Source organism: Hylobates moloch, unplaced genomic scaffold (genome assembly GCF_009828535.3).
Source record: "Hylobates moloch isolate HMO894 unplaced genomic scaffold, HMol_V3 SCAFFOLD_9, whole genome shotgun sequence".
NCBI classification, from domain to species: Eukaryota; Metazoa; Chordata; class Mammalia; order Primates; family Hylobatidae; genus Hylobates; species Hylobates moloch.
Genome location: NW_026652284.1, coordinates 8,349,226 through 8,371,441, shown reverse-complemented (window position 1 = coordinate 8,371,441; position 22,216 = coordinate 8,349,226). Strand labels below are relative to the sequence as shown.

The following is a 22,216-nucleotide window of genomic DNA, read 5'->3' as shown; positions in this document are numbered from 1 at the left end:
TTATAGTCACAGTCTGATTCTGTTGTCTGAAGGTGTGCTGTTAGTATAAGCGGCTCTTACGTGTGGCAAGTTTCTCAGTGTTTAGGAATGCTGGAGCTCCACTCGCTGATGGCTTCGTCCATCATGAGGGTCCTCATCATGAGGGCTCCACTGTGAGAGGCGCCTCCAGAGAAGTTTGGTTTGCTTCTGTCAGGATCTCCAGGGTAGGCTTGTTCCTGACTTAAATGGGAAGGCTTTCCAAGTTTTATTAAGTGTGATGTTTGATATAGGTTTAGGTAGATTTCCTTTATCAGCTTAAAGAAGTTCCTCTATTTATAGTTTGTTAAGGCTGGTTTAAAAAAAAAATGGCTGGGCGCAGTGGCTCATGCCTATAACCTCAGCACTTTGGGAGACTGAGGTGGGCAGATCACTTGAGGCCAGGAGTTCGAGACCAGCCTGGCCAACATGGAGAAACTCCATCTCTATTACAAATACAAACGCTTAGCTGGGCGTGGGGGCATGTGCCTGTAATCCTAGCTACTTGGAAGGCTGAGGCACAAGAATCACTTCGACCTGGCAGACCGAGGTTACAGTGAGCTGCAATCACTGCACTCCAGCCTGGGTGACGGAGCAAGACTCTGTCTCAAAAAAAAGAAAGGAAGAAAGAAAGTTAGGCCAACTTTTAAATAAACAAATAAAAATTTAAAAATCATAATGGTGTTAAATTTTATTGACTTCTTTTGCTGCTTCTATTGAGATAATCCGATGTTTTCCCCCAATATAATGTTTGTTTATTTATTTATTTATTTATTTTTTGAGATAGAGCCTCGCTCTGTCACCCAGGCTGAAGTGCAGTGGCACGATCTCAGCTCACTGCAATCTCCACTTCCTGGGTTCAAGCAATTCTCGTGCCTCAGCCTCCTGAGTAGCTGGGATTACGGGCACCTGCCACCACGGCCAGCTAGTTTTTGTATTTTTAGTAAAGACAGGGTTTTACCGTGTTGGCCAGGCTGATCTTGAACTCTTGACCTCAAGTGATCTGCCCACCTTGGCCTCCCAAAGTGCTGGGATTACAGGCGTGAGCCCCCATGCCTGGCCCCAATAAAATCTTTAATATGGTGAAATACATTGAAATATTTTTACATATGCTGTTGAATTTAATCTACTAAGATTTCATTTAGGATTGTGGCATCCATGTTGACATAAGTGAGATGGACCTATACTTTTCTTTTCCTCTAATGTCCTTACCCAGGACAATTTTGGAGTTGGCTTTCAAGATTACACCAAAATTATAAATTAGCTAATGATTTCAAAAACTCTTTACTATATCTTAATACAGAGCCCTTTCTCTCCATTTTCACCACTGACGCCCTCTGGACTGTGGTCATTTCCATTTGCTCCCCACACTGAGAGTATTCCCACGCCAGGCCATGCACTTGACCTGTATCAGTCTCAGGTCCCAGAGAGCTAAACGCACAGCAGTAAAGCCACTGCTGTAACTGCTGGGGCCTATGCAGAGGAGACACTCCAGAAGCATTTCTTGAATGAATGAGTGAATTCTTCAGCAAAACTAACTGATATTTTGTCCTCTGCAGAAAAGGGGCCTTGCTGTTCAACAACATATTTTCTATCGTGCCTGCGATCTTAATGGGATGCAGCAAAGTCGCCAAGTCATTTGAGCTTATCATTATTTCCAGACTTTTGGTGGGAATATGTGCAGGTAAACAATGCTATGCTGTATTGCCATTCTGTGAGGGTCATCAAGGAGGAGGACAACAGGTTCCCAGGGACTAGAACCAATCTGTGATCTCTGAAGCGTATAGAAAGCTGTTCCTATGCCTCTACTGTGAAATAGATGCTTGAGCCCTAGCTGGTTCCCAGGTGCAGAGCTTTATTGTGATGTTTCCTACAAAGAAACATCTCTGAAAGACTGAAATGCAGAATCTTAACCTGGGAAGTGTCCTTCCAATCCAATCCTTTATCTCAATATTTTCTAAACTGCAGGTCACGACCAGGTAGTGGGTGGTGATGTCTGTTTAGTGAGCAGCATTTTTTTTTTAAATAGAATAGCTGGGTGCAGTGGCTCACACCTGCAATCCAGCTACTCTGGAAGCCGAGGTAGGAGGATCATTTGAAACCAGCCTGGGCAACACAGTGAGACCCTGTGTATTAGTCTGTTTTCACACTGCTGTAAAGAATACTCCCCGAGACTGGGTAATTTATAAAGAAAAGAAGTCTAATCGACTTACAGTTCCCCAAGGCTGGGGAGGCCTCAGGAAACTTACAATCATGATGGAAGGGGAAGCAGACCTGTCTTACATGGCAGCAGGTGAGAGAGAGAGAGAGAGAGAGAGAAGGGAAACTGCCTTATAAAACCATCCGATCTCATGAGAACTCGGTATCACAAGAACAGCATGGGAGAACTCGCCCTCATGATCCAATCACCTCCCATCAGGTCCTCCCTTGACACATGGGGATTACAATTCGAGATGAGATTTGGGTGAGGACACAGAGCCAAACCATATCACCCTGTCTCAAAGATAAATAAATATATGTATAAATCAATAAATAAAATGGAAGAGACGGTGTTATGTGTAGTAAAGATAAGTATTGCCCCCTTTTGTTTTGGATACACACACACACACACACACACACATATGAGAACCAGGTTGCAGTGGAAAATGTATTTCTGTACTTTTTTACTGTGGGTGAGAGTCAAAAAAGCTTGAGAAACAATCTAATGTATGAATTCCACTACCAGAAAGGTGCTAACAGTGCCACATTTTAAGTTTTATAGGGCAATTTAAAGTTTGCCAAGGGCGTCCTGAGTTCTATTCCTGAAATGCCCACCTGCTGAGTGGGTGCTGACTCACTGAGTCCTCTCATCTAACAACCTGGGAGGTGGTTTTTCCTAATCCCACTCTGTTGCTTCCAGGCCTAGCCTGCCAGGCTGTACAGTGGTGATTTTAGAAAACTCTCCCATAACTGCTTCACACTGAAGAGAGATGAGAGTATAGCCATGCCGGTGGCTTTCCCTGAGTTGGCATCCTTAGTAGGCAGTATTTCTCAGGGCCAGGCGGGGAGAGGCATCTAGGGTGGAAGCTTTCAGGGTCCTACAGGTGCAGAGTGGGCCCCTTGAGGGAGCCCCTCCCAGGTGCCTCACTGCCTCCCTCCAGTCACTGTCCCGACATTGCCAAGAACTCTCATTTGTTCCTTCCAAATGCAGGGATAGGGACAAATGGATAATTTGGCTGGCTGTCCGCAAACCCCTCAGCTGGGATTAATTGGCAGTAACAGAGACATGAAAAAAAGATGAGAAGACATTTCCCAAACAGAGACTAAGTCATGCCAAAGGGAGGATGGTGAGCCCTATGGCAAACTTCACTTAGTGCTCAGCTTTCTCTGAGAGCACCTGGCTGGGTTTCTGCCATCTTTTTTTTTTTTTTTTTTTTGAGACGGAGTTTCCCTCTTGTCACCCAGGCTGGAGTGCAGTGGCATGATCTTGGCTTACTGCAACCTCTGCCTCCCGGGTTCAACTGATTCTTTTACCTCAGCCTCCCGAGTAGCTGGGATTACAGGTGCCCGCCACCACACCCAGCTCATTTTTGTATTTTTGGTAGAGACGGGGTTTCACTATGTTGGCCAAACTAGTCTCAAACTCCTGACCTCAGCCTCCCAAAGTGCTGGGATTACAGGCGTGAGCCACCATGCCCGGCTGGTCTCTGCCATCTTGCCCTGACCTATGGGTTTTCTCTGCAGTAGGCTCAACATTTTGAAAAATAGATGATTCCTAAAAGTTGCCAGCAGTGAGCAGGTCCAATCACTTTTCTATTGACCATTAACAATACAGAATTGTTTCCAGCAGAGAAATATTAGGCTCCAATAGATAACAAATCAGTTAAAAATCCCAGCCTTTACTCCGAAGTCAGCAGTTCTCAAAGTTTTTGGTCTCAGACCCCTTTGCACACTTGAAATTATTGAGGGCTCCAAAGAGCTTTTGCTCATGTGGGTTACATTGATCAATATTTACTGTATTAGAAATGGCAACCGAGAGACATATTAATTCATTTTTTAAAATAAGCTTATTACATGAAGAGTGGCCTCGTTTGACATTTTTGCAAATCTCTTTAATGTCTGGCTTAATAGAAGACAGCTGAATTCTCCGATGTACTTCTGGGTCAGGTCAGTTGTGATGTGGCCTGGCAGGAAGTCTCTGGAAAACTCCCATATGCTCATGAGAGAAAGAGAATGAAGAGCAAATGTCATCTCAGGATTATTATGAAAATAGTTTTGATCTCACAGATACCCTTAAGAGGTCTCGGGATCCCCGGGTCCTCAGATCACGGTTTGAGAACACTGGCCATTGGGGGCATAATCCATTTGCCATCAGTTTGTCACATACCTCCAGCAAGTCAGCAAAGTGGATCATCAAGCTATGTGCTGCTTGGATACTCATTTTAAAACCACCCATATGGCCGGGTGTGGTGGCTCATGCCTGTAATACCAGCACTTTAGGAGGCTGAGGCAGTTGGATCACTTGAGGTCAGGAGTGCGAGACCAGCCTGGCCAACATGGTGAAACTCAGTCTCTACTAAAAATAAAAAAATTAGCCGGGCATGGTGGAGTAGGCCTGTAATCCCAGCTACCAGGGAGGCTGAGGCACGAGAATCTCTTGAACCCAGGATGGGAAGGTTGCAGTGAGACGAGATCGTGCCACTGTACTCCAGCCTGGGCAACAGAGAGAGGCTCTGTCTCAAAAACAAAACAAACCAACACAAAAATAAAACCACCCATATGAACAAGAACCACGTTGCTCACTCTAAAATGAAGTAAACAACTACCTTGACAAGGGGGGTGCCGAGTATGACTTTGACTGGAACATGCTCACAGTTCACTGATTTGTTATTAATCAACTTCTTGGCAGGAAGACTGAAGGTATTCATTGGCTCAGAGGAATTTAAACTTTTTGTTTGTTTGTTTGTTTGAGATGGACTCTTGCTTAGTTGCCCAGGCTGGAGTGCAGTGGTGCGATCTCGGCTCACTGCAAGCTCCACCTGCTAAGTTCAAGCAATTCTTGTGCCTCAGCCTCCTGAGTAGCTAGCACTACAGGCATGTGCCACCGTGCCCAGCTAATTTTTTTGTATTTTTCGTAGAGATGGGGTTTCGCCATGTTGGCCAGGCTGGTCTTGAACTCCCGGCCTCAAGTGATCCACCTGCCTCGGCCTCCCAAAATGCTGGGATTACAGGCGTGAGCTACAGTGCCCAGCAGGAGGAATTTAAACTTCAAAAGCCAGGCCAGGTGCGGTGGCTCATGCCTGTAATCCCAGCACTTTGGGAGGCTGAGGCGGGTGGATCACCTGAGGTCAGGAGTTCAGGACCAGCCTGGCCAACATGGTGAAACCCCCGTCTCTACTAAAAATACAAAAATTAGCCAGGCATGGTGGCGGGCGCCTGTATTCCCAGCTATTCAGGAGGCTGAGGCAGGAGAATCACTCGAACCCAGGAGGCAGAGTTTGCAGTGAGCTGAGATTGCACCACTGCACTCCAGCCTGGGCGACAAGAGCAAAACTCCGTCTCAAAAAAAACAAAGCCACTTTGCTCTGACTCTAGTATCAGAACTGGCTGGTTGGGAGGTCCTAGTGGGGTCATTTTAAAGACAAAAATAGAGATTGCTTTCCACCAACATACAGGTAACCCCATCTCTTCACAAACCTCCTGAGGTTTGACCCTTTATTAATGTCCTTCACCAAGATGCTCTTGCCGATAAGTGGCTCTTGTTAAGTGGTGAGGACACAGCCTCCCACTTCAGCTCCCGGGAGGCCTTCCCTTCCTCTGCAGCCCTTTGCCCTGGGCCTGTGAGGTGTCGCTCCCTCTTCCCACCTAGACATGCTAAGAGCTGCTTTAAAGACTGCCCCTCTTTGCTCTGAAAATTAGGAAGAATCAATATTAATGAACTGTGATGTCTCTTTTGAAATACTAAGCAGAGACATCTGCCGATAGAATTGCCAAGCAGGAAAACATACCCTCCCATCTCAGTGCTATCAAATACCCCGCCATCAACAGCAGCTCCAACCTCTGCTCACTCCAAACTCTGTTCCTGAGAGCCTCCCTTCAGAGACCCACATCCCTGAGCCTCCATTTGACTCAGGATTTGGTACCTGGTAGTTGGACTCGTGAAACTTCCTCTCCATCCCCAGCCTCAGGTTGTGCTTTTAGGAGAATTAAATAGGACAATATATGTGAAAATACTTTGGAAGCTGTAAAATTAAATTCTGCCTATGTTTTTTAATTGACATCAGGCAACACGTCATTCTATAAAAGAGAGTAAGTTTAACCTCCACCAGATTCCAGTATGATGGGAAAATTTACAAGTTTAAATACTGGGGATTCAGAAGTAGTCCAGGCATTACAGAAATCCCAGAAATGCAGACATTCCATAATATGTATTGACATTTTTAATGCTTATAGAGACATATAACTTGTTCTTAAAGGTGTATGAAACTATCTCTGCACTGCTTTATTTACTGTTCCTACAAGGTAAAGTTGGGGGCTAGGGGTCCTGGGCCATACACACATACACACACATACACACATGCCATATATATACATACACATACACATGCCCTATACACACACATACACCCAGGCCACATATATATATATATATACACACACACACACACACAGAGAGGCCATATATATACGTACACACACACATGCCATATATATATATACACACACACACACATACACACCAGGCCATATCCATATACACACACACAGAGGCCATACGCACATACGCATACACGCCATATGTAAATACACACACAGGCCATATATATCGCACGCGCACACACACACACACACACATATATATATATTTTTAGTGGAAACAGGGTTCCACTATGTTGCCCAGGCTGGTCTCAAACTCCTGGCCCCAAGTAATCTATCCTCCCCACTTAGCCTCCCCAAGTGCTGAAATTACAGGCATGAGCCATCACACCCAGCTGCCTTGCCTTTTATTAAACAGACCCTCCTCAAAAAGCAGAAACATGAGTGGGTCTAGACTCAGGCCAGGGAGTGGGGAAGGCCGTAGATCCAGTTGGCCAGTGTCCCCAGATGATACGGGCCAAAGCAAGGGCCCTGTGCATGAGCTCCTTTGATCTGTTTCTCTTTCCTTAAAGTATAAAGGGCTAAGAATTAAAAAGAGGTGTTTGCTTTCTCCTTTGCAGTTTTGAGAGAGTTCTGGCCCAAATAATGTTATTGCTAAGAATAGTATACTTGAAGACAGCTTGTCCCTGCCAGACTAATTTTTTCTGATGGTGTTTCTATTTCACCTCCTCCCAGGTGTATCTTCCAACGTGGTCCCCATGTACTTAGGGGAGCTGGCCCCTAAAAACCTGCGGGGGGCTCTCGGGGTGGTGCCCCAGCTCTTCATCACTGTTGGCATCCTTGTGGCCCAGATCTTTGGTCTTCGGAATCTCCTTGCAAACGTAGATGGTGAGTTCAGGACATCTCGGGACCACCCCCACCCCTTCACCACTACCCTTGGCCCCCTCCTTGTGTTCCAAAGCCACCGCCACAGGACAGGACTTTCTGCAGACTGGTCTCTTCTAACAGGCTGGATGTCCTTGGGGGGCCCATCCTGTCCTGCGCCAACACAGCAGGCCCTGGACAAAGGCGCGATAATGGCCTGGCCAGTGTTTACTATCTAGTCCCTCTTAGGAGATGGATGAGGTGGCTTTGAGTGATTGGCTTCTCTGCCTGCTCAGCAGCTGTCCCTATGGAGGCCCGTGGCATAGCAATGACAGCTACCAGTGTGCCAGGCTCTGTGCTTGGGGCGTACCCAGCATCAGTTCATAGGACCCTCCCAGCGACGCTGCTGCCTGGGGCTCGGTGATTATCCCATTTTGCAGACCAGAAAGAGAAGTACCAGGAGTCAGGGTGGCCTGGCCCCATGCGGGAGGTGGTGAGGACATCCCAGACCCTGCCTCCACCTTCCCCAAGACAGCCTGGGGCCTGGCATGTGGCAGGTGCACAGACACCTGTAACCAGGGTTGTTTTTGCATGACTTTCCCTTTAAACTATCATCAGTCATCTCGTCAGCCAAAACGTAAGCCAGTTCCCGCTAGGGTTCCACACACCGCCTGCAAGTCAGTCAAGTGGATCATCAAGCTCTATGCTGCTTAGACACTCTCTATAGAACGTGCTTATCGTGGGCCAAGTGCCAAGTCTTTTTTAGTAACTCATGTATTCCTCAGAACAGCCCTATGAAGCCTGTACCAGTATCATACCCATTTTACAGGTGTATCACAGGTACAGAGAGATTGGAAAACTGGTCCAAGGTCTCATGAGGATGCAGACCCAGCGGCACAGACCTAGGTCCCTGTTTAAGTACCACATGCTCCTGCCTCTCCTTCACTCCTGCATGTGTTGGGGACACTTACGCCAAGGCGCCACGTTCTCATTAGGAGCTGGGACCAGAAGTGAATAAGCCAGGTTCCTGTCTCAGGGAGCTCCATAGCAGGACTCAGAACCACACACAGCCCTCTAGGCATTTGTGAAGCTCTGCGCTTCATTTTTTCGCTTTGCCTCTAGTTTTGCCTTTGGCAGTGGCAGGGTTAATATTACCATTTCTGAATTTTCTGTAAGGGCCTCACAGCGTGTGGCCCGTACAACGCTCAACACATCGTCTGTGAGATGCATCCATGCCAAGGCTTGCTCCGTGTTCACTGCAGTACCAGTGCGGCCAGCCCATGTGTCCCCTCTACGTGGAATGTTAAGGACATTCCCACTGCTTCCAGTGTCCTTGCTATAATCAGAGCTGCCGTGACCATTCCAGTTCAGGCATCCTGGTGGCCTGGCTTCTCTGGGCATAGAGCTGGGAGCGGGCAGCTGGGTCAGGCCGGGTGTGCCCAGCTCCTCCAGCCCCTGCGAGACTGTCCTCTGAAGGACACGGGGACGTTCTTGCCAGCACTTGGTATTGCCGGCCTCGTCGGTGTCGTCTGTCTGATGGGCGCAGGGGTGCGTCGCTGCTGAGCCCTGCTGCAGGTGTTTCCGGAGTGTCCACCGTCGGGAGTTGCTGTTCTTAGGGCTGGGAAAGCTGTGCCCTCCTGGTGCCTGCACCCCACTCAGGATGACGGGGCTGGGGCCGGCTCTGCAGAGGGCGCCTTCGGGGTGGTGGGGAGGCCGCTGGTGTCAGCTCGCTGCCTTCCTCCCAGGCTGGCCGATCCTGCTGGGGCTGACCGGGGTCCCCGCGGCGCTGCAGCTCGTTCTACTGCCCTTCTTCCCCGAGAGCCCCAGGTACCTGCTGATTCAGAAGAAAGACGAAGCGGCCGCCAAGAAAGGTAAGGAGGGCTCGGGCGGGGGCGGCCTCCAGGTTCTGCCCCCCAGCCCTGGTCCTGCCCCCCAGCCCTGGTCCGACGGTGCCTCTTCTCCCCAGCCCTACAGACGCTGCGCGGCTGGGACTCTGTGGACAGGGAGGTGGCCGAGATCCGGCAGGAGGATGAGGCAGAGAAGGCCGCGGGCTTCATCTCGGTGCTGAAGCTGTTCCGGATGCGCTCGCTGCGCTGGCAGCTGCTGTCCATCATCGTCCTTATGGGCGGCCAGCAGCTGTCCGGCGTCAACGCTGTATGGGCCGGGCTGCAGCTCGGGAGCTGGGGAGGGCTCGGGGGGCTCGGGGTGCAGGTCCTGGGGCGCCGGGCGTGGGTCCTGGCGCCGAGGCCGCCTCCTCCGGGCAGCCGCCCAGCCCCACGCTTGCCTTGCAGATCTACTACTATGCAGACCAGATCTACTTGAGCGCTGGCGTGCCGGAGGAGCACGTGCAGTACGTGACGGCCGGCACCGGGGCCGTGAACGTGGTCATGACCTTCTGCGCCGTGAGTGTCCTGGGAGCCGCCCGCAGCCTCCACCCAAGGCCCCTCGGGCCCCCACGCCCCAACCTCGGCGCCGCCAAAAGGGCAGCCCGTGGCCCCAAAATGTGGAGGATCAGCCCCTACTACAGAAGCTCCGTGTGGGAGGTGGCCCCGCACTGGCCCCTCACACCTGGGGCTGCCGAGCCGCACCGGGCCCGGGGCCACCACCTAACGGGGATGTAGGGGTGCCTGGACCAGGCAGCGCCCACTGCTGGGTTGCTCCCAGCCCGGGGTACCTGGAGTGAGGCTCGGCCACCTCGGGATGGGAGCAGGCTCCGTGGGGGCAGCGTCTCCCCTACATGCAGACATCTGGCCTCCTGAGGGCAGGAATCCTGAGGCTCAGGGTTGTGGGATTAGGAGGCCCTAGAGCTGAGTCTCAAGGGTGAGCAGCTGGGGTCCCGCATCACAGCCACAGCTGACTTCCCCCTGGCTGCCCAAGGACATGTCTTGCACATGTGAATGTGAGTGTGCATGCACACCTGGTCCGCCCGGCTGTCCTCACAGCTGCCCCATTAGAGGGGGCTGGAGGGAGGTGAAGCTGGGCCTTTCCCGCCTGAGCCCTGCCACCCTCCTGTAGGTGTTCGTGGTGGAGCTCCTGGGTCGGAGGCTGCTGCTGCTGCTGGGCTTCGCCATCTGCCTCACAGCCTGCTGCGTGCTCACTGCGGCTCTGGCACTACAGGTGAGGACGGGCCAGGGTCCCAAGAGCCCAGAGTTTCACCAGGAAGACCAGTGCCCCTCCCACCCTGCGCCTCCACCTGCCTTAAAAGGAAAAGAGGTCACAATGAGCTATTTTAGCAAATACAACCGGCCAGACATCTGGGGACCGTGTGTCCTGCCAGCTCATAGCCCACGTTCAGCTGATTTCCCAGTGGCTCATCGAGGTGGCATTGCTGGGGGAGGAGCCAGGTGCCATCCTCCACCCACCAGGGCAGGTTGGCCGCCCCGTGGGGTCCTGTCCTAGCTTGTCTGCTCCAGGTGAACCAACTGCTTTCTCTCCACAGGACACGGTGTCCTGGATGCCATACCTCAGCATCGTCTGTGTCATCTCCTACGTCATAGGACATGCCCTCGGGCCCAGTATGTATCCAAAGCTGGCCTCAGGGTGTCACAACCCCCTCTGGTCCCAGAAGCTCCTGGCTGGAGCTCCTTAGAGATACCAGGGATGGCCAATGCAGCCTGGAAATGGCATCTCTTCCCCTGTCCACCGCAAGGGGGTGGGTGGCACATAATGAGAGTGAAATGGTAAAATAGTGGTGTGGGTAGGAACACACAGACTGTGCAGGCAGCAGAGTGGGCCTAATGGGTGGTTGCTGGCCCACTATCCCTGTACACTGCCATTTGCCTCCTATGTGCTGCCCCACATGCCCAAGAGTCCTGGAGATGCCGCTGTCCCGGGGCCAGCTACCTGATAGGCCTGCATGACCAGGCCTGGGATGCTCGGGCCTGCTCTGCCTTCAGGGAGACTGCTCTCCTCCCCCTACAGGTCCCATACCCGCGCTGCTCATCACTGAGATCTTCCTGCAGTCCTCTCGGCCATCTGCCTTCATGGTGGGAGGCAGCGTGCACTGGCTTTCCAACTTCGCCGTGGGCTTGATCTTCCCGTTCATCCAGGTGAGTGGGGCCCGGGGCCCACGCTCACCAGATCCCCATGCAGTAGAGTGCGAGCCCGTGGGCAAACCGCGTCCCACACATGTCACCTGCCCCTCTTCCCACAGGAGGGCCTCGGCCCGTACAGCTTCATTGTCTTTGCCGTGATCTGCCTCCTCACCACCATCTACATCTTCTTGATTATCCCCGAGACCAAGGCCAAGACGTTCATAGAGATCAATCAGATTTTCACCAAGATGAATAAGGTGTCCGAAGTGTACCCGGAAAAGGAGGAACTGAAAGAGCTTCCACCTGTCACTTCAGAACAGTGACTCTGGAGAGGAAGCCAACGGAGCCGGTCTGCCAGGGTCTTCCCCCTTTGGCTTATTTTTCTGACTTCTAGGTGTCTGTGAATATCCAGAAATAAAACAACTCTGATGTGGAATGCAGTCCTCATCTCCAGCCTCCCCACCCCAGTGGGAACTGTGCAAAGGGCTGCCTTGCTATTCTTGAAGCTGGGCTGTCTTTCTCCAGGTTGGCCTGTCACCAGCCCCCAGTCAAGCAAACAGCTGGTCCTCCACTTTGCTGGTTCAGCCTCCATATGGCTCCTGGTAACATGGCTCCACCTTGCTGGGTCAACCTTTGTGTGGCTCCTGGTAACATAACAAAAACAGTTACTATAGTGGTAAGATGGAAGGAATCAAATTTTGCCAGAGAAACTAACTCGGTGGCCCTGACAGGTCTTCCGGGGCCATGGGCATTTGTTTAGAGCCAAATTCATCCCCTTACCAGATCCTTTTCCAGAAATACCTGTCTAGGAAGGTGTGATGTCAGAAACAATGACATCCAGAAAGCTGAGGAACAGGTTCCTGTGGAGACACTGAGTCAGAATTCTTCATCCTACATTATATTCTTAGTGGAAAATGGAATTGCTTCTGTGTAGTCAATAAAATGAATCTGATCACTTTTCAACAAGACGTGCTGCTGTTCTTTGAGCAAGTGGAAGGCAGGAGGAACTTCCCTGCTCCTTCAGGCAGTTTTATTTGTTTTTGGTTTTGCTTTTTGTTTGTTTTTTGAGACGGAGTCTCGCTCTGTCGCCCAGGCTGGAGTGCAATGGTGCGATCTCGGCTCACTGCAAGCTCCACCTCCCGGGTTCACACCATTCTGCTGCCTCAGCCTCCTGAGTAGCTGGGACTACAGGCGCCTGCCACCACACCTGGCTAATTTTTTTGTATTTTTAGTAGAGACTGGGTTTCACCATGTTGGCCAGGATGGTCTCGATCTCCTGACTTCATGATCCACCCACCTTGGCCTCCCAAAGTGCTGGGATTACAGACATGAGCCACCGTACCCGGCCACTTCAGGCAGTTTGACTGCACGAGAGTCAGTTCCTTGAGGGCAGGGGCTTGGTCGGTTTTGTTTATGCCTGAATCCCCAGCATCTCGAAGAGGGCCTCTGGAGGCTGAGGTGGGAGGATTGCTTAAGCCTGGGAAGTAAAGGTTGCAGTGAGCTGAAATTGCACCCTATACTCCAGCCTGGGCAACACAGTGAGATCCCATCTCAAAAAAATTTTTTTTAATTGGGCATGGTAACACACCTTTGGGATCCCAGCTATTTGAGAGGCTGAAATGGGAGGATCACTTGAGCCTGGGAGGTCAAGGCTGCCCTAAGTCATGATCGCATCACTGCACTCCAGCCTGCATGACAGAATGAGACCTTGTCTCAAATAAATAAGTACATGTAGGATTGAGGAAGCTTCCAAATGTCCTCAGGTATGTAATGAAATCTTGAAGAGTCTTAAAATCTTGAGACTGTGGTGGGGGAGGAAGGGAGAAGGAACAGGGTCTTGATATGGTTTGGCCGTGTCCCCACCCAAATCTCATCTTGAATTGTAACTCCCATAATTCCCATGTGTTCTGGGAGGGACCCTGTGGGAGATAATTGAATCATGGGGGCAGTTTCCCCCATAATGTTCTCATGGTAGTGGATCAGCCTCATGAGATCTGATGGTTCTATAAGAGGAAACACCTTTTGCTTGGTTCTCATTCTCTCTTGCCTGCCACCATGTAAGACGTGCCTTTTGCTTTCTGGCATGATTGTGAGGCCTCCCCAGCCATGTAGAATGGTGAGTCCATTAAATCTCTTTTTCTTTACAGTTGACCCAGTCTCTGATATATCTTTATCAGCAGCATGAAAATGGACTAACACAGGCCTCTCCCCAAAAATATAGAGAGCTGGAGGCTTTTCTTAGAGATATGAATAAAGGATGCGAGTGTGAATGTACGTGCAAAAATATGGATAAAACCTTGAAAGTGCTGAATGGCCTGTGGCAAGAAGTGAGGTCTTCTCCTTGTAGTTGGGTGGCAGAGGCTGGTGGCCGGGAGAGACAACAGTGGGACTTGGGAGCACTTTTCGTGGGTATGGAATGGAGATTCCACCAGCAACAAGCTAAACCACTCACAAGCGGGCCCAGAGGAAGTAAATAGAACACTGTGGTTGAACTATCCTTGGCCTTCTGCAGCAAGGATCTGCAGCCTGGAAGGGGCACAGAAACAACCAAAGATGAAGGCTCTCAGAGCTGAGGAGAGGCCAGGTCAGAATATGAGAAGTCAAGAAACTGCAGCACCTCTAACACAGGGGAGGCTATGAAGTTCATGGTTCTAGATGTCTGCTCCCTGGGTTCAAAGCTTGGTTCTGCCACATTAATTGTGCAACTTGGGAAAGTTACTTGGCTTTTCTGTATCTCAGTTTTCTCTTCTGTTAAATGGCACTAATAATAAATGTCTCACATGTCCATTGTGAGAATTAAATGACTTCATGTTTTTGGTATTTGGATCAGGGGCATGTATTTAGTTTTCTTAGGTACTTTCAAGTGCTTGGGAATAAGCATTAATCTTGAGGACAAATAAACTCACAAATAAGATACAGTGAGAGGCCGCTCTGCATGTATACTAGGATTGAGCAATCCAGTAAATGGATGGCAGATGGTGGGGGCCATTTCTAAGTTGCAGTGGGAGGTTACAGATAAGCAGGGAGAGAGCTCGAGTGATCCATGTGGTAGTAGATCACTCTCTACTCCAAGTAGACTTGGAGACCTTGGTATGAACTCACATGCAGTTTAATATAGCTTCAGGCTACATATACAAATATTTATAGATACGTATCTATACATGGGTTAGTAAAATACAGCAGGAAGAGAGATGTGGGAGTATGGAAGGGAGGTGAGGAATTTGGAAAAACAGGTATGATTTCTCCAGTTGGAGAAGATGTGATAGGAAAGTGAGGGATGGGCATTCCAGGCAACAGACAGCACAGAGAGGTGTGGAGGTGTTGGATGCTACTCGTTATTTGGTCTGAAAGTGAAGCCAGAGAGGTGGCAGGGGCTGCGGGGTGGGGGCAGCTATAGTGGATCCTGTGGGTCCCAGGAGCCAAGTTGAACTTCATTGTCAAGACAACCGGGGGTTATGTGATGACAGAGTTTCCAGGAGCACCTGGCATGAATGTGAAGGGGTGGGGCTTGGATAGGGAGACCAGCCGGTAAATAATGAGGACCCAGCAAAGCCAGCAGTAGTCAGGGCCGAGTGTGAGGGAGCATTCAGACAGTCAGTAGGATTTGGGGTCCACTCAGCAGTGAGCAGTTGGGCATCCCTGCCAGGTTTCTAATATGGGCCAATGGGGAATGGCTGGAAGAGCTGGGTGGCAGGTTTCAGGAGAAGGTCATGTATATTTTTTGGACACATTGAGATGGAGAAGATCATGGGACACACAGAAGATATCTAGAAGGAAGGTGGCATGTGGCTCTGGAGCTCAGGGGAGCAGGGACATAGGTTTGGGGAAACCATATATCTGTTAGCACCTACTATGTGCCAGGCATGGCTCCAGGCCCTGGGGCCAGGGTTCTGAGTGAGAGGTGCAGTGAAGAAAAGTAGATTAGCCCAAGGGGTGACAGGTGGAAAAGCAGCTGAACAGAGAGAGGAGTGGGGCTGGCTGGGGAGCAGCAGATGCAAATGTCTTGTGGGAGAGGGTTGGCCATGGTTCAGGGAATGATGGGAGGCAAGTGATGCTGGGGCAGAAAGGGGGTTAGGGAGGAGGAAGGGGGCACTAGTTGCCTGGGGGCACTGTGCAGACACTCAGTAGGCCCCCAGGAGCATCAGAGATTCTATTCTGAATGTGTCAGGAGGCCACTGGCTCACTTGAGCCAGAGAGTATCCTGATTTGATTTGCAATTTAAGAAATCATTCCAGCTGCTCTGGAGAAGAGTCTGAAGGAGCCCACGAGACAGCAAGGAAATCAGATCCTTACAAAAGATTCGAGAATAGGTTAAAGCCTCGCATTTGCGTAAGATTGCCCCAGGTCTGCCAACCGAGAGGATGAAAGGTGAGAGGTGGGCTGGGTGTGCTGGCTCATGCCTGGAATCTCGGCACTTAGGGAGGTTGAGGTGGGAGGATTACTTAAGGCCATGAGTTCAAGACCAGCCTGGGCAACACAGTGAGACACCCCCGCCCCCCCACCATCTCTACAAAAAGTAAAAATAAAAATAATTAACTGAATGTGATGATGCACACCTGTAGTCCCAGCAATACGGGTGTCTGAGGCAGGAGGATTGCTTGTGTCTAGAAGTCATGATCACACCAGTGCACTTCAGCCTGGGCAACAGAGCAAGACCTTGTCTCAAATAAATAAATGGATAACTTTTTTTTTAAGGTGGGAGATGGAGCACCATCCAACAAGGGGCACAGGAAAGCCAGCAGAGAGGACTGAGCTGCCAAGCTCTGCCATTTGCTGAGACTAGAAAAAGAGTTCCCCTTGGATTCAATGACTCAGTGACCTCAGGGAGTGCTGTCAGGGGTAGTGTGGGGGCAGAAGGTAGACTGCTAGGGTGATGACTGCAACTGAGGCAGAAAAGAAAGAATGGGAGCTCTAGTTATTGTTCACTCTTCCTCCCTTTGCTATTCCTGCTTGAGTGGGTGTTATGTCACTTACAGAACACATACACATATATAACATAAAAAATAAGTAGACATAGTCCAGGCATGGTGGCTCACGCCTGTAATCCCAGCACTTTGGGAGGCCAAGGCGGGTGGATCACGAGGTCAGGAGATCGAGACCATCCTGGCTAACAAGGCGAAACCCTGTCTCTACTAAAAATACAAAAACTAACCGGGCATGGTGGCGGGTGCCTGTAGTCCCAGCTACTTGGGAGGCTGAGGCAGGAGAATGGCGTGAACCCGGGAAGTGGAGCTTGCAGTGAGCCAAGACTGTGCCACTGCACTCCAGCCTGGGCAACAGAGTGAGACTCTGTCTCAAAAAAAAAAAATTTTTTTTTTAAATAAGTAGACATATATTGGAGGTTTGTAGGCAACATTTTCTTACTGATGGGGAGGCATGATTTTAAAAGTTTGGAGACCACTGGGTGCCAAGCTGCCTGCAAAGATCAGTGAAAGCTGAGGAGAAATGACGCTTTGGGAGAATCAGACAATGTCAGTGGATTGTGATGGCAGCAGCCACTCCAGACGGCTGCCACTGCCATCACACCAGCTGCAGCAGGGAGGTGCAGCCCAGGCTGCACATTCCATGGAGCGAACAGGAGCTCCGCGGGTGCCACTGCAGCCATCCAAACTGCAGCTGTAGACCCTAACCTTCTGCTCCATGGAGCAGGAAGGAGGCCCCCACCGACCCCACCTCCCAATGCAGCTGCAGCCCCCCAAACCGTGGCTACAGACTCAGGCATCCCCACACTCTTGGGGACCCAGGAAGGCCCTGCTGCCCTCACAGGCTTGGAAGTGCCTGCTTCTGCTGCCTGGCTTCTCCCTGCTGTCGGTGCCCACTTTGATCTCCGAGGCACTGCCAGGGCTGCATGCTCCAGAGCCATCAGGAGCTAGGGACAAGCAGGAGCCCCGCCCCTTCTGAGTTCATGGGGGTGGGAGCTCCCCAGGTGCAGCTGCAGCCTCCACCTGCGCCCCCTGCCAGGTGCAGGCCCTAGGCGTCTCTGCAGTCTGCACCTTCAGGGGCCCAGCAAGGCCTTCCCACCCCTCCCCTCTGTCCCCACAGACTTAGGGGTGTCTCCTCCCACTGCCTGGCTTCTCTCCATTCCTGGCACCCACTCCAGTCTCGGAGAGGGGTTGGGGCTGAGCCTGGGCACTGTCACAGCTCAGCTGGGTGTGCACACACCCTGGGAAGTGATGACATGCCAGCCCCCTGCTTGACATGCCTTGGCCCCCTCTGGAATTTGGGCACTGATGAGTGTAAGAGGGGAAGCTTAAGCGGGGCAGACAGATTCCTGAGTGGAAGTGGACACGTCCCTGTAAGACCCCACCTTCAGGCCAGGGAGGGCCTAAAGGCTGGGGGCTGGGCTGCCAGTCCTCCAGACTGGACTGGGGACTTGTGATGCCTTTTCTGGGCCCCCCTATGGCCCCCCATGGACCAATCGGCATGGACTTCCTCCTCTTTGAGGTCCATAAAAGCCCCAGACTCGGCCAGAACAGGGCAGAGGATGGAGAGACGACAGGATGACCAGCTGCAGAGAGGAGCTACCCTCTCCAGGGCCTCCTCTCTACTGAGAGCTGAACTCTCGATGGGACAATCAGAGCTGCCTACAGAGAGGAGGTGCCTACTGTGGGTCTCCTCTGAGCTGTCCTAACACTCAATAAAGCTCCTCTTCATCTTGTTCACCCTCCACTTGTCTGCATACCTCATTCTTCCTGGATGCAGGACAAGAACTCAGGCAAAGGCTGCCACCAGCCACAGAGGTTTCTGGCCAGAAAATCGACACTTCAAAGATCAGGTAACAATGCTAAGTCCCTGGGATGGGATCAAGGTCAGGACACTTGGCAGGTGAGAGATGGAGCTGAAGACGGTTCAGCTGAAGAAGGTTCAGACCCGTTTGCTCACCACTGTGTCCACCGTGCCTGGAACAGTGACTGACACACAGTAAGGGTTCATTCAGTGTTTTTTGAATGAATGAGTCTTAGTAAGGAGGATTTTAAATGGTTGACAGCAGAGTAAGAAAGAGTGGATCTGGGGAGGAGTTGTCAGCCCCCAGGTGACGTGTTCATAACCCAAATTAGGCAGTTGGAAGGTAAGTTTGACCAGTGTTTTTCACATTTCCAGATGTCACATACCAAAATTTGGTAGAATAACATCGGGCTGCCTCTTTCCATTTTGCAAATAAAAACATTTTTTAAAAACTGTGGTGCAGTGGCTCATGCCTATAATCCCAGCAGGATTGCTTGAGCCCAGGAATTTGAGCCCAACCTGAGCAACAAAGTGAGACTCTGTCTCTAATTTGCATATATATATATATATAATTTTTTAAAAATGAACTCCCATCACCAAAATGAGGAAACGATGTTTTATTTTTATTTTTATTTTTATTTTTATTTTTTTTGAGACGGAGTCTCGCTCTTTCGCCCAGGCTGGACTGCAGTGGCACTATCTCGGCTCACTGCAAGCTCCGCCTCCTGGGTTCACGCCATTCTCCTGCCTCAGCCTCCCGAGTAGCTTGGAGTACAGGCGCCCGCCACTGCGCCCAGCTAATTTTTTGTATTTTTAGTAGAGACGAGGTTTCACCGTGTTAGCCAGGATGGTCTTGATCTCCTGATCTCGTGATCCACCCGCCTCAGCCTCCCAAAGTGCTGGGATTACAGGCGTGAGCCACCGCGCCCGGCCTGGAAACGATGTTTTAAATAAAGGGCATTTTACTATCTAGACAGGATGTAATCACGGAATAAATTTCAGTCTTTTAAATTGAATAGATTTTTCTTTGTGAAAATCTCACTCCATTGCCCTGTGTCCTGGTATTGCTTAGTGGCTTAACCACCAGGACAAAGACATCAGGAACAAGGGCAGGGCAGTGCATGGTGCACTGGCCATTTCCATTACAGAAGGGCTCTCAGAAAGCAGAGCTGAAGTTCCAATCTGGAATGTTAGACTGAGTCTTGCACCCTTCAATCTGCTTTCTCCAGTATTATTTTTTAGTTCCTGCAGGAAGAATGAGAAAGCAGGTACTTGGCAACCTGACACTGTCATCTGAACCTTTCCTTTCCCCTCCTACTACTCTGCAGTGAATTGAGTGCTTTTTTTCTCCATTTTTTATGTGTTTGCTTTTTTTTTTTTTTTTTTTTTTTTTTAGACAGGGTCTCACTCCATCACCCAGGCTAGAGTGCAATGGCACTATCTCAGCAATCTGCAAACTCCACCGCTCAGGCTCAAGCGATCCTCCCACTTCAGCTTCCCTAGTAGCTGGGACTACAGACACATGCCACCATACCCAGCTAATTTTTGTAATTTTTGTAGAGGCAGAGTTTCGTCATGTTGCACAGGCTAGTCTTGAGCTCCTGAACTTAAGTGATCCACCACTCTCGGCCTCCCCAAGTGTTAGCATTACCAGCAGGAGCCACCACACCTGGCCCTAACAGTATTTTTTGAGGGGCTGCTCTTGTCATCCTACATTCTGCACAGCACTGGGACATGCAAGTGATACATACGTGGCATCTTCTGTCTTCAGGAATTTACAATGTAGCCAGGAAGATAAACACCATGCATGCCTTTTCCCTCCTTGCACCCTTGAACTCAAAGTGGGTCACCAGAGCCATCTGTGAAAATTTGGCTAGGGTCCCTGCTCTTACCAGATGTCTTAGTTCATTTTGTGTTGCTCTAACAGAATACCACAGAGTAGGCAATTTATAAGCAATGGAAGTGTATTTGGCTTATGATTCTGGAGGCTGGGAAGTCCAAGATTGAGGAGCTACATCTGGTGAGGACCTTCCTGCTGTGTCATAACATGGCAAATTCCTTTATTTTAGCCCATTGAGACCCATGTCAGACTTATGACACATAGACCCCTAAGATAATAAATTTGTGTTGTTTTAAGCCACTACGTTTTTGGTAATTTGTTACAGCAGCCATAGAAAACTAATATAGAGATTTTGGTATTCGGAAGTGGAGTGCTGCTGTTAACACCTAAATAGTTAAAAGTATGTAAATGGCTTTAGCATTGCACAGTGAGAAGAGGCTGGGAGAATTTTTAGAAGCATGCTATAAAAAGCCTAGATTACCTTGAACAGACTGTTAGTAAAAATATGAATGTTAATAACCCTGCTGGTGAGGACTCAGAAAGGAGGGAGGAGCAAAGTGGAGAAAATGCCTATCCCTTTAGAGAATACCTACAACAGGCAGGGTGCAGTGGCTCACACCTCTAACACCAGCACTTTGGGAGGCCGCAGTGGACAGACCACTTGAGGCCAGGAGTTCAACACCAGCCTGGCCAACATGGTGAAACTCCATCTCTATTAAAAATACATGGTCAGGCAAGGTGGCTCACACTTGTAATCCCAGCATTTTGGGAGGCTGAGGAGGGTGGATCACCTGAGGTCAGGAATTTGAGACCAGCCTGGCCAATATTATAAAATCCCCTCTGTACCAAAAATACAAAAGTTAGCCAGGTGTAGTGGCGCACGCCTGTAGTCCCAGCTACTCAGGAGGCTGAGGCAGGAGAACACTTAAACCCAGGAGGCGGAGGTTGCAGTGAACCAAGGCATATGAGACCACATGCCTCTTAGCCCTAAGAGCCCCTAGCCCTGTGCCACCTCCTCCTCATGGCCACTGCACTCCAGCCTGGGTGATAGAGTGAGACTCTGTCTAAAAAAGAAAAAAAAGTGCAAAAATTAGCTGGGCATGGTGGTGCACACCTGTAATCCCAGCTACTTGGGAGGTCGAGGCATAAGAATCGCTTGAACACTGGAGGCTGGAGGCTACATGTGAGCCACGATCATGCCACTGCACTCCAGCCTGGGTAACAGAGCAAGACTTTGTCTCAAAAAAAAAAAGAAAAAAAAAACAGAGAGAGAGAATCCCTACAACATAGTCAGAAGCAGGAGCAGGATAAAGATAAATAAGGACCTTTCATTCTCTCAGTCTTGTCATGTACCCACCTGTTACCATCCATGGGCAAACACGTTTTTCCCCAGGTATCCTTTTCTTTTGAAACAGGTTCTTGCTCTGTCACCCAGGCTGGAGTGCAGTGGCGTGATCATGGCTCACTGCGGCCTTAACCTCCTATGCTCCAGTGATCCTCCTACCTCAGCCTCCCAAGTAGTTGGGACCACGGGGGCATGCCACCACGCCTAGCTGATTTTTGTATTTTTGGTAGAGATGAGGTTTCACCATGTTGCCCTGGCTGGTGGTCTTGAACTCCTGAGCTCAAGCAATCCTCCACCCACTCAGCCTGTCATTGTGCTGGGCTTATAGGCATGAGCCACTGCACCCTGGCCTTCCCCAGGTATACTATGTGTATTCTGCTTTGATCACTTCTCTTAAAGGTCATGTTAATTAAAAAACATATTAATGTTTCCATGTTTCTACATTTCATAATTATCCTTTGAAACAGAAGTCTGGCATTCCAATCAGTTAGCTACTCATAATTTATTCAGTCATTCTGTACTTTAAAAAAAAATGCTAGTAGAGACAATTCTGAAATAAGCACCTTTGTCCAATACTTTATTGACTTATTTAACACTGTTAAGTGTAATTAGAAATAATAACTGTGTTTCTCTGAAAGTGTCTAATTTGTTCTTTCCCCCAAATGGACAATTAGTCCCAATGCACGAGAGGAGGCATATATGAAGAACCTAGGAACACACAGAAGGAAACAGCAAACACTGGGGTCTACTTCCAGCTGGAGGGTGGGAGGAGGGAGAGGAGCAGTAAAGACAACTATTGGGAACTGGGCTTAATAT

The 22,216-nt window shown here is 49.9% G+C and overlaps 1 protein-coding gene across 2 annotated transcripts in view; it reads left to right on the top strand.

Moving 5' to 3' along the window:
• Positions 1-12,455, top strand: part of SLC2A5 (solute carrier family 2 member 5) — a 52,301-nt gene extending 39,846 nt beyond the window's left edge. For both annotated transcript variants that reach the window (XM_058444276.1, XM_032758825.2), the window contains 9 exons: positions 1,575-1,699; positions 7,327-7,479; positions 9,201-9,326; positions 9,422-9,609; positions 9,747-9,857; positions 10,471-10,572; positions 10,895-10,970; positions 11,377-11,504; positions 11,609-12,455. In XM_058444276.1, the coding sequence (XP_058300259.1) occupies positions 1,575-1,699; positions 7,327-7,479; positions 9,201-9,326; positions 9,422-9,609; positions 9,747-9,857; positions 10,471-10,572; positions 10,895-10,970; positions 11,377-11,504; positions 11,609-11,812 (1,213 nt within the window). In that variant the 3' untranslated portion in view covers positions 11,813-12,455. The remainder of the gene's footprint in view (positions 1-1,574; positions 1,700-7,326; positions 7,480-9,200; positions 9,327-9,421; positions 9,610-9,746; positions 9,858-10,470; positions 10,573-10,894; positions 10,971-11,376; positions 11,505-11,608) is intronic.
• Positions 12,456-22,216: the final 9,761 nt, after the last annotated feature.